At 39.9% G+C, this 13,213-nt stretch overlaps 1 protein-coding gene across 1 annotated transcript in view; it reads left to right on the forward strand.

The window, feature by feature from the left end:
- Positions 1-4,430: 4,430 nt before the first annotated feature.
- Positions 4,431-13,213, forward strand: part of LOC124262802 (C-type mannose receptor 2-like) — a 61,808-nt gene continuing 53,025 nt past the window's right edge. The window contains exons 1-2 of the mRNA XM_046697350.1: positions 4,431-4,627; positions 10,542-10,701. Of these exons, the coding sequence (XP_046553306.1) occupies positions 4,564-4,627; positions 10,542-10,701 (224 nt within the window). The 5' untranslated portion in view covers positions 4,431-4,563. The remainder of the gene's footprint in view (positions 4,628-10,541; positions 10,702-13,213) is intronic.

Raw genomic sequence — 13,213 nt, forward strand, 5'->3', positions numbered from 1 at the left:
AAGTATCGCCAATAGAGACCTTTAAACTTGTTCCTTAATTGTGATGTAAATTTTAAGGGACAACAGCATTTAACGAACTAAAATTTTGAACATAAATTGCGTTTCAAAGGTTCAAAGGGTCAAAAGAATAGAATGCTTGAAATTTGGTTTGTCACTACGTACTATACGAACTACGTTTCTAACTCAGCAATATTCCAGCTATATGGCGGTGGTCTGTAAATAATCGAGTCTGGATCAGACTATCCAGTGATCAACAACATGAGCATCGATCTGCGCAATTGGGAACCGATGACATGTGTCAACCAAGTCAACGAGCCTGACCAACCGATCCTGTTAGTCGCCTCTTACTACAAGCATTGGTTACTGAAGATCCATTCTAACCAGGATCTTCACGGGTGTAAGGACAGAGTAAGTGAGTAGAAGAATAGTTTTGTTTCAGTGACACATGTAACAGTATTCCAGCTGTATTCCGGCGTGTCTGCTTAAAGTGAGATGAAAGCCCGAAGTGATGAAGTCCTTGTATCATTGTAGTGAGACCCACGAGTACGGGTATGGTATGACAAGCCTAGAGACACTCGGAGCAACAGGGATTCGAACCCACAATGGTAGCACTCTGATGCCCAAGAGAGAATCTGTACAAAGCGAATTGCGGCGCTTTAGACAAAATGGTTTTAACAGATATCACGACTTATCTACCCAATATCTAATCTTTGAGATTTGATTTTTTTTCACAATACAAACGCGCTTTTAGTCATAGATGATTCATGACCCATGATTGATTGAGATTATTTTAAAAAACAAACAAACAAAAAAACACGAAATGTGATGTATTGATAGCGGCACCACAGTTTGGTTTTGCAACGTATTGGTCGCTGTTACTGCTTAGTGTTTGTAACATTTTGATAGCGTTTGTTTGGGGAACGGTCATCTTATATGTTGACGAGTTTTATACATTCGATCGTTATTGGGGAATATAAATGATTCCTATTCCTGAATCTTAAGTGACATATTTTGGCAAAATCCCTAGTTTCGTATTGTCAGATAAACTTGCCGTATGATTAAAAGAAATGCATCTGAGAGAAAAATACACCTTTGATTTACGTTTTTCAAGTGTGACCACTTAATGCTTTGTTATGAAACAGCCGTGAAACAGCATGTGATAAACCCTAAATGAACCTGGCAGTCATGTTATCTTCAGGCTTCCGACAACAACAGACACCACGCAGCGCTTGTATGCTGTTAATCACTGGATTGTCTGGTCCAGGCTCGATTATTTACAGGCCGCCGCCATATAGCTGGGATATTGCTGAGTGCGGCGTTAAACAACAAACAAACCAGCTTAGCCTTGAAAGAGGAACCGACGTCCTTCCAAAATTTAGCCTTTCTTCCCACAGAATATCAACGTGGACCCCACAATATACCATTAACACAGTTTATCGATTTAATGATCTTACTGCATCCAGTTCTTGTGAGAAATGGTCTGCGCCAAGGATGTCCCATTCTTACACTAACATTACAGACACAGCAGAAATGAATGCTAAACAGTTCTGTAAATGGGATAATGTTATTGATCAAACACGTTGAATTTACATGAATACTTTCTACATGACGAGTCTAGTATCTACTACACACACGGCATTTCAAGTACAAGAATCTAGTGTAAATACACAAAAGAGTTGGTTTCCATGGCAACCAGATATACATTCGCGGTGTTTGTAAGCGTTTGATCCGGTTGTATCTAGTGAACACTTTGTTGAATACAGCCGTGGTAGCAACTTGTTCTCAGACAAATATGAGCCGCTTGACTGCTATTTGCGTGGAATCGTTTCTCTAATTTCTTAAGTAAACTGATCCTGTTTAAAAGACACAAGTACCATTTCTTTTGGCCCGAATTCAAATATTTGTTGTCGTAGACAACGGTTGTTATCACACTCAAAATTGAGAGTGGGTAAGTGTTTACATATGAGCCTGATTTGTGTGGCAGTGAGGAGAGGTGCCGTTGAACGATGAGGTCTATGTTAGTTTATTGCACTATTGCACGCCTGTCTGTCTGCCAGTCCGTCAGGATGTCTGTCTGTGCCTCTGCCTGTCTGTCGCTCTGTCTGTTAGTCCGTCTGCTGGTACCAGTCCGGACGAATTCCGGTTTAACTATGATAGTCCACGGTGATATCATGCCGTAGTTTTAGTTTAAGACGAATGCCCGACTCAAACACCCAGCCAGTCAGCCCTGATTTAATTCCCATAATGCCGCGATCCAGGCATGGTGACCACATGTACCATCTGATAACGTTGAAGCGATATTATTATATTGAAGCGATATTATTATCTGATGCACTCACAGGTGGATCATATTACCGGGTGAAACCACATTTTGGTCATATTATCGGGTGAAACCACAGACGGATCATATCGAATGAAACCACAGGTGATCATATTGTCGGGTGAAACAACAGGGGTGAAACAACAGGGGATTATGTTATCGGGTGAAACCATCAGGTGGACAGGTCATAGTAACGGGGATGATCATCGGGTCAAACAGGTGGATCATATCGGATGAAACCACAGGTGATCATATTATCGGGTGAAACCATAGGTGGATCATAAAAACAGGTGAAACAACAGGGGGATCATATTATCGCAAACCAGGTGATCATATTACCGGGTGAAACCACAGGTGGATCATAGATGGGGTCACGATCATATTATCGGGTAGACTCTGAACATTCACACGCGATAAATGAGAGTTCGCTTGAACATCCCATTCACTCGGACGCCCTTGAGAGTTCGCATGATCACTCATTTGTCAAGTGACACCATATCCTGTATGTACAATACTAGATAATATCAATTAACGGTAAATACATTTATCCATACGTATACACACATGAGAATTTATTTAGACAAACACGGTAGCAGATTATTTGAATGCTACCTTATTTGTTTTAATTTGTTTTAAATCAAATTAAAGTAAAAGAATGTTTATTACTACATTATTTGTTTTTTAAATCGTGTAGTGACACCTTAGGTTGTTTGTTTAAGTTGATAACATAAATCCATGACTAATATTTATATTCGACTCTACATATACCTGAATATACACACCGTTGTGTCGAAGTTTAAGGGGCCAACGTAAGTCGAGGTTCGACGCAACCACAAATTAATGACCAAGCTTAAACTTCAAGACGAGCGTAAGCCTGACTCATCAGATTTCGACACAACGGTGTTTGTTCCTTCCATGACGACAGGGACGGTGCGGTAGCCTAGTGGTTAAAGCGTTCGCTCGTCACGCAGAACACCCGGGTTCGATTCCCCAAATGGGTATAATGTGTGAAGCCCGTTTCTTGTGTCCCATATCGCTGGAATATTGCTAAAAGCGGCGTAAAACGAAACTCACTCACTCCACGACGAAAAGTGTTGTACCTCACCCTTTGCCAGTATCTCGCCGTAAGTAACATCACAATGCTGCGTTCATTTCAAATGAGTGAGTGAGTTTAGTTTTACGCCGCACTCAGCCATATTCCCGCTATATGGCGTCGGTCTATAAATAATCGAGTCAGGAACAGGCAATCCCGTGATCAACAGCATGAGCATCGATCTACGCAATTGGGATACGATGACACGTGTCAATCAAGTCAGCGAGCCTGACCACCCGATCCCGTTAGTCGCCTGTTACGACAAGCATGGATTACTGAAGATCAATATTCTAACTCGGATCTTCATGGGTCATTTCAAATGAGATGATGTCAAACTTCATATTTGAAAATGATGAGGCATGTTATGATGCAGACAGGTAAATCCAGCTGTAGCATCCTTTGACCTCGGTTCATTAATTGCATTTCTAATATTAAAACTAACAAATAATAAAAATGATAGAGTCAGATGAAGAAACGCTTTATGAAATGTTCTCTTTCTTGCAAATCAAATTGATGTAATATTTCTATTCCGAGAATGAAATTATGGGGTGTATGGTCAGTTGGCCTATGAATTGATCTTAATATTGAAATAAATGATTCATTGTCTGACGTTCTGAATTCAGGGATAAATACATTGTCAATTTCTAATTTTAATATCTCGCTCGTTCAACCTCAGAAATTGGTACCGGGAAGATAAAAGCTGTTGGCATATGTAGGTATAATACAAACTCTAACTCGTCATTTCATCTCTGTGTAATACCAGCAGATTGTGTCACTCAGGGAAAACAACTCAATACAAACATAAAAGTTCCCGCATGTTCTCGACTTTTTCAAGAACTGCTGTCACAACAAAGACATGAAATTAGCGAATTGAAACATTGAACTACAAGCGGAGTTATTTCATATGGCAATTCACCACGAGACAATGTTCTTCCGCCAGCCCTTACATATTGACGGGACTATATAACTACCCGGAATAAATCGATGTTGTGATACATTTTGTTTACGGCGCGTTGCTCTGCGCATGTCATTGAAGCGCTGAAAGAGTCTCGGTCGACACAGACGAAGCATCAGACAGTTGACGACGCCGGCACAGCCCGCTTGCCTTGGAATTAGTTCTGAAACCTGCAGACCAGATTGGAAATCCAAAATGGATGTCAGTTTCTTCTTGGGCATTGTGGCGTGCACGGTTCTGAGCTTAGTTTCGTTTGTTTGTAAGTAGAAATATTTCGGTATATTCATTGTATGGATTTTTTACTTTTAAAGAAATATATTTGGGGTAAAAGGTAAGTAGGCATCTGTGGTTCATGATGATTAAATGAAACAAATGTTTAGACGATGGTGATGTATCTGATACTGATCAGACATTTGTGTTTCGGACCAAAAGTTGGCAGTGTTCTGGAGACTGTTTTCAGCCTTGTGTCGTTTTCATAACCTTTGTAAATTGCTCGGACAAGTGGCTACTTTCCTTTTCTTCGTGTTTTCTATTCAGTGATGTTTCACTGATGGTAAAATATATCATTTTATGTTAAAAATTATTTGAAACGTCAATGTTGTTTTTTCGCTTTGTTTCTGTTTTCAACCCATTGTATATCAACGTACATGTACGAATCTTGACCGTGTAATTTTGTGTGTTAAATGTGTTTTAATCATATAATAATGTACAGAGGTTGTGACAGGACCACCAAAAAGTCATAAGAGTGCTATATTTGCATAAAGAATATATTTTTGTATGTGATAAATAGCTTTTTGATTTGAGTTCTCCACGCGTTTCTTGAGTAAACATATATTTTTTATTTCCGCAATATCAAGTTTAAAACACCGTTTCGTCTCTCTATATAACCCAAGCATGACCGTTTTGGTTTTTTTTTTAATTTGGTATCAGGTATATTTGCAATCAATTTCAACAGGTGAATCTTCAGTTATATATTACCAATGAGTATGGCAGTACAAGGGTGGGTATTCAAACGGAATTTAATCTGTTAACACACGGAATATTTGAGTGATTAACGAACGGAGGTAATATGAATAATATTCCCCCATATACCCCGCAATAAGTTACACAAATAGCACCGCTCCTGATCAAACACCTATAATAAACCATAAAATCCATATTTGTTAATTTGGGGTCCAATTTCATATAACCTATCGGAAACGTCTTACCATAGTTTTCGCATGTGGCAGCAGGATAGCATTGTCATCTGATAAGACTGCTCCTACAATGTGTTTTATCAATATCCTGACGGTTCATGCTTGTCATTCGTATACTCCACTCCTGGATCAGTGGATGAGCGCAGTTGAAAGATATAGCAACGTATTGATTTCATGCAGAAAATCACCATTACCTAGCCTTGTATTTCTGACATTTAAAGTACACTCCCGTTCTTTATAAGAAGCGTTTTACGAACCTTATGCAAATTGATTATTTCACAAGTAAACAAACACAGCAAGACACAAATATATTTGATGAATTGATAAATTGTTCGAAGCTGGAGAATTAAGTTCATATTGAACAATTGGCACGGGGCAAGATACGCTAAGCCATGTCGCAAACACGTGCTGCTATCACTATTGTGCTGCGTCAGGTCCTGAACAGAAAACGGAAAGTCATCTGGTTCACTCTTCCAGCCAGCCAGCTTCATCCACGCGAAGGACTCGGCAGGTTTGTTCTTTCCCTGAACACACTGCACGATGCAGTGGTCGTTCACAGAGCCCCAAAACCCCCCAAAACCACCACCCAACCCCCAAAAAACCCAAACAAACAACAAACAAAAACAAAACAACCTCAGCGAGTGCCGAGTTGATATGGCTCTTTGTTTGGCTGGCACTCATTTCTAAACCGTTCAGCAGTACAGCACCATCAACAAAATCAACATGGACACACAGATTCTGTCCAATATCCTTAGGTCTTTTAAGACAACTGTGGAATACTTTGACATGCTTCACAAAAGGATCACCAGGCACATAAATGTGTGCAAACTTGCGCAATAAAATTCTTTCACGAAGAACCTTCACGTCAATCAAACCACGCCTTGCCATCAAAACTGATAAATAATAATTGAAGTAAGGGCATGGTGGTAGGTTCTGTTGTCACCCATGATTCCTCCTGTGAGGCTGTCAATGTTCTGAATTTGTTGTTTCGCCCAATCAGCAACCCCAAAAAGAGTACAAAAGGACAGACACAGCCTAAGTATTTGTGGCTTTGACTCTGAACTGCTTGTACAGCTTTGAACTGCAGAGTTTCCTCAGTCTAAATTTGTATTCTGTCCGACGTCTGTGCTATACATCAGCTTTCTGGAGTTTGCCTCTTAGCTGCACGAAAGGTCTGACCTCCACCAGATGGTCAGTTACTCCACCAGGTAATTGTCTGCTCGCTTTGTTCTATCTTGCCACGTCTGAGGTGAAGAATGTTGTATTTGCTAAGCTCAAAGAACATGCTAGTGCCCCTGGTAAATGACTCGACAACGAGCATCTGTTTCTGAACCCGTACTGGCAATATGTTCAGGGTCATCCATGTAAAAGAGGTGAGTAAGAAGTGCTGGGCTTTGTGCTGAGGAGGTCCTGGATGGTAACCTTCTCAACAAGCTGAAAGGACTGCGTGCCAAACAGAAAAGCGAAAGATCCCTTTTCGGTTCCTATCTGTTCCATATAAATAATCTCACTGGAAGTGTAGTATGATGACACAGAATCTTTAAGACACCCTGTTATATATCTTATACTGTGTATTCAGACATGTAATTTGGCGGAAGATATTGGCAGAACTCAGTCAAATCCGTTGAAACCTTTCTCTGGGAGAAGATTTGTTCCAACATTGCAGAACCAAGGCGAACACCCATGTAGAATACGTGTATCCGTTGAAACCGTGGTGATTGTAATGATACAATGTGATTGACTTGCACTGAGATGTTGTTTTAAACCACTACATGTGATATCACAGATTCATCAAGAATCTAAACTTATACACATTGTAATTGTCTTTTTGAAGAAGTAGTAATACTACGTACAAGCGCTGTGATGAATCTCCTCAAAAGAAATTTCCATTTAGCACTAAGCCTTTAAAGGAGAGTGTGTAAACACTGCGCGTGTTTTCCTGGTTGCCATCTCAACAACTGAAGCGAGTCTATATACGAAGATTAATTTTCAAAGAGCGTCATACGATTCTTTCTCGAAAGATGTTGGATCCAGGTTTCAACTTTGGTCATGTGGGGGATATTCCCAGTATCACGTATAACAACTGATATAATCACAATTTTATTGATTGACACCGGCTTATGTTATTGTTGAACGGGAAACATCATGTTCTTTGTTTGTTTGTTGTTGTTGTTTTGATTTTATTGTTGTGTTTTTTTGGGGGTGAAGTGTGTGTTTGGTTTGGTATTTTGGGATTTTATTTGCATGTTTGTTGTTTTTGATATGTTTGATTCTTTTAATTTTTTTTGTTGGTGTTGTTTGCTTGTGTGATTCTTTTTTTTAATTCCTTTCTTTTTTTTTTTTGGAGGTGATTTTGTTGCTTTGAAGAAGCGTCTGTACGAAACTATGATAACGTTTTTTGTTCATGTTAAATGTTGTTATCGTTACTGCATGGCTGAATATCTGCCAGACTTTTTCTTGTTCATTCAACATCAGTTGTTTAGCTCTACGTTTTATTAGATCCTGATCTGATATTATTTATTCGGCCGATTTCACCTTGAACCACCCCGTCCGGACTGAGGAGGTTAATCTATAGGACGTATTTTACGCGCCAGCCGCCGATACTGCTGTTTACAGTGTTGTTTGCGAATACTGTCATTAGCTGTCGGGGAGTTATTGGAAACTCAGTAAACGGAATATCAATACTGGATCCAATATGATTGATCAGGGATTCAATATAACACAAATGGCCTGTAGACCATTAACCTGTGAGGGATGGAAACTGTGAGAGAAATGGGTTGGCCAGTTGAGGCCGAGGCGTGTTAGGCTTTGTAAGATGTAGAGCATTATACAAAAGAAGAGGTTAGTGTCGTCAACGTGTGCATTGTTATTCCAATTATCATCCCATGGTGCCATTTCAAAAACTCTTTAGGGGCGTTTGGGTAGCCTCGTGGTTAAAGCGTCTGCTTCTCAGGCTGAAGACCCGGGTTCGATTCCCCACATGGGTATAATGATTAATGAGTGAAGCCCATTTCTGGTGTCCCCCGCCGTGATATTGCTGGAATATTGCTAAAAGCGGCGTAAACTATACTCACTCACTCAAAAACGCTTTTATAAGTATTTATTCAGGCATGTTACTGGTCCACAGTTACTTGGGACATGAACCTGCTACGTTCAGACGTTTATGGTGGTTGGTGTTGATTTGAAGTTTTCAGAGTCAGTTTGAGACCGAACGCGTTAGTGTGAGGTTTCAAATCGATAATTCACAGGTTTCAATCATGGATGATACAACAAAATGTAGATGGCGTTAGTCACCTTTTACAGGCGCACACACACACAGACAGACATGACGTACTGGTTGATCAAACACGTGGAATAAGTAACATATTAAATAATGCCACATATAAGGTATGTTATCATCCACTTTGGCAAAAGATGTGGGTTTGCTTATTTTCAACTTATATCGGTACTTTGTAGTCATTTGATTTAGGGATCATCTGTGAAGATCCGGGTTATAATGATTGTCGTAAGAGGCGACAAGTGGTTTCGGGTGGTCAGACTCGCTGAGTTGCTTGACACATGACATCGTTGCGTAAATCGATGCTCGTGGTGTTGATCACTGGATTGTCTGGTCCAGACTCGATTATTTACAGACCTCAACCATATAGCTGGAAGATCACTGAGTGCGGCATAAAACAACAAAATTACAAATATAGTTTGGATTAACCCTTGGCAGTGAAAGACATCAAGTTTTAAAAGTGTATTGGAATTGGTCAAGTATTTCCTTCAAAATTTATAAAGGCAAGAAATTAACTGACACCTCTATCAAACAATTTAGAATTGAAAAGGATTCGATGGCTTTTCCAGAGACAGTTGTCGTACCTTGTGCTCTTAGCCTTCTTCTAATTAGCTCGACACGAACACGACTTTACGTTCCACTAGAGTTTGGTTTTACATGTTGGAGAATGTACACTTGGGCGGTCGTTCAAGCATGGAGTAAAATCACAATGGAATTTTCTTGTTCACTTCCGGTTACTGATCAAAGTATAGAAAAACAGATCAAGAAAAATATCTTTGTCCCGCTGCAAAAAAGCTACAGTGCTTGATCTCTTTCACCATTGGAGTCATCGGTTCCCAATTGCGCAGATCGATGCTCATGCTGTTGATCACTGGATTGTCTGGTCCAGACTGGATTATTTACAGACCGCCGCCATATAGCTGGGGTATTGCTGAGTGCGGCGTTAAACACAAACCAAGCAAGCAACTTTAAGTGATTGGCCTGGCCCCTTAGTTTCACCACCAACATGTGTTATATTATACATTGTGCATTATGAACAGTTCGTTGCATCTTACTTCTCTCATGGATCATGTGTGTTGCGGCACTGAAATGGATTTCGCTAATGTTCGTTTCCTTACTCTCAGAAGTAATTTCCTAACGCAGTCTGTGACATTGTCACGAGTTAATTTGTCTCGTATTAGATCTTCTCATCGTGTCCCATATTCGCATGCACTGGCTTTCTGTTTCAGGTCACTACATAATCAGAATTGTCTCTTCTGCCTTTTAGTTTCCGGAATGTTACTTGTGTCCTTAGTCACGTTTCTTTCTGGTGTCCATGTTTCCGAAATGAATCACGAGTGAAGTTACAGTGAAATTTGGAACTTCTTTTCCGGTGACAGAAGGGAACTTAACTAATCCGAATACTGATTTTAACATTATTCTGGACAGCTCTAAAACTATGACTGTAACATTATTTATTTATTTATTTATTTATTTATTTATTTATTTATTTTTATATATATATATATATATATTTTATTAATTAATTTTTTTAATTTGTTTTAATTATTTATTCATTTATATATATTTATTTATTTATTAATTTGTATGTTTGTTTGTTATTATTTATTTATTTATTTATTTTCTTATTTGTTTGTTTGTTTATTTATTCTTTGACACCGACAATAAACACATTACTCATCAAATTAATTTCCTTTCAGGCGGAGACTACACAATGGGGCCAATGAACTTGTCGTGGACAGAGGCCAAGGACTACTGCAAGGCGAGGAGCGCCGTAATGTACATGCAGACCGAGGTGGGGCAATGGGACGATCTCAACAGAAGCTTAGAACAACAGAACCTGGCGCTTAAAAATGACAGGTAGGTAATATGAAACTCAACGTGCATCTTAGCCAATTCGCGCTTAAGAGTTGCGTACCTTACTTATGCCCAAGGGATAACTAGTGGTCCAGTACTCTAACCTTGGATTTCAGTTTAAATTGGTGTTAAGTCCAAGTCATTCACTCACTCACTCACTACTCAACACCTGTGTTTCCCATGGCAATTTGTGAAAGTTTCAGTTGTTGCCTGACTACAATACTAGTATGTCCTGCCGATTCCATGTTGTGTTATATCTTTCACTATTGTATTGAATACTTAATACCCAGTTCGTTCTGATCTGTATTCGATAGATACTTTTAAACGCTACCGCCCAAAGAACTAAAACTTGAGAGCGTGCGTGTGTCCCATTAAAACACACTGGCATATAGAGGATGAACGAGGTATTCTCTCAGCTAGAGTTAAATATCCGTATTAATAAACACAAAGACCGCCTGATATATTTTTTGCAAAAACTGAGTGAAACCATCAGTGCTTACCCATTTCTGGAGGTGGGGTGGACTTGGTTAAAGCGTTCGCTCATCACGCCGAAGTCCAAGGTTCGTTTCCCATATGGGTACAGTGTGTGAAGCCCATTTCTGGTGAACCCCGTAAAAATGCTAGATGTGGCATAAAACCACTCACTCACCTAACAGCTGGAATCCGTCCAAATAATGTTCATCGCAATTTAGACGTAGAGTCTGTTTCGTCGGAGAATGATTCTTCTGCAGCATTTGCAGTATAGCGCAAGGATTGTGAGGATTATATATTCAACTTGCAATTCGAACTAAAATATCAGAAACATGTCACAGAAATGTTTGGTCCGAGACATAAAAAGTGACCCCGGTTTGTTGTGAAACAAATCTATTTCCAAACGTGTTTCTTTACTTACCATCGGACTTCTACACCGCTGTCGGAATTCAAAAATATCTGGTTCACACCAGATTAATTAAAAGTCCCGTCATGTATACTAAATATTGTTGATTTTACGTTACACAATAAAATTTGCATACCCGCCTCTTGACCTATAGGGGTTTAGTAGCATAGTGGTTGAAGCGTTCGCTCGTCACGCAGGAGACCCGGGTTCGATTCCCTACATGGGTACAATGTGTGAAGTCATTTCTGGTGTCCCCCCGCCGTGATATTGGCTGGAATATTGCTAAAAGTGGCGTTAAACAATACTCACTCACTAAACCTAGACCTCTTTCACGTAGTCTGGACATAAGGCCTCTTGTAATAGTTATGTCTAGACGGCCAGTGCTTCCTGTTCGTCACGACTGCGTCACTATCAGACTCCCCAGTCGTCACTTTGTCTCAGTCACGGAAGTCTGCTGTCTCTGTCCACAAGTCTTGTGTCTTTGTCCACTGTCTCTGTGATGTTGTCTGCTTGAGAACGATAACTGTGGAAGCCAATTACCTCTACCGGTTTTCCCAAACAAGTTACACTGTTGGTAGACGCGGTAGACTGAGCTCTTTATCTTGAGCCTAGCGTTGATTTACCAGTCTGAACAAGAAATACAAGGGATGGGGAGACCCGCCTCGTGCGTTTCATATGTACATCTATGTAAATATATGTTCAGGTGAACAATTGACTAGACTTAGCATATGTTTATGACGGGTGCCACCGGTGGGGCAGGATACTCTCATTCTTTTCGCGAACACCTGGTATCATGACTATTTCATAGTGATTCATAAACACATGCTCTGTCATCGTATCGCATACTGACAATCACTGGATCGTCTGGTCCAGACTCGATATGTTTACAAACATTGTACAGCTGTAAATCTGCTGAAACAATATATGCTCATGGTATAATCACAACTGTACAACAGACTGCTTTTAGCAGAGATGTCATGGATGTAGAAAAGGTTTTGTCCCTTCTAAGTATAAAGACCCAGAATGACGAAAATATCCACAATACTCTATGACTAGAGAAATTACTGTACGATAACTTCTCTGAGTGGCATTTAGAAGCCAGTATGATGAACAGGAACGATATTTATGGATAACTTCTTTATTCCAATGGATGCGACATTTTGGTGTAAATTCTAACACCGTTATCAAGCAATTGATCCCAACGACGCATCCATTGCAAGAAAGAAGTTTATTATCCATAAAATATCGTTCCTTGGCTTTCCGGTGGTCGGTTCTACGGGTCCTATCTCTCTGAACGGATTCTCTATTCTTCTACAGCGGTCGTAATTCCAAATCATCTAACCGAATTTTCCGGTTCATAGGACAATGAGGTTTTGAGATATTGTACTGTTAGTTGGTTGGTTTGTTGTTTAACGCCGTACTCCGCAACATTCCAGCTTTTTGACGTCGGTCAGTAAATATCGAGTCTCGACCAGACAATCCAGTGATCAACATCATAGCATCGATCTACGCAGTTGGGAAACGATGACATGACAGACAGACAGACAGATAGTTTATTAAAGTCTCACCTCACAAGCGCATAGTAACAATGCACAACACAAGTACAATAAAACAGTGAGCCACCCTGTCTGGGTTACG

This window comes from Haliotis rubra, unplaced genomic scaffold (genome assembly GCF_003918875.1).
Source record: "Haliotis rubra isolate DU_JTF1 unplaced genomic scaffold, ASM391887v1 Scf857, whole genome shotgun sequence".
NCBI lineage: Eukaryota > Metazoa > Mollusca > Gastropoda > Lepetellida > Haliotidae > Haliotis > Haliotis rubra.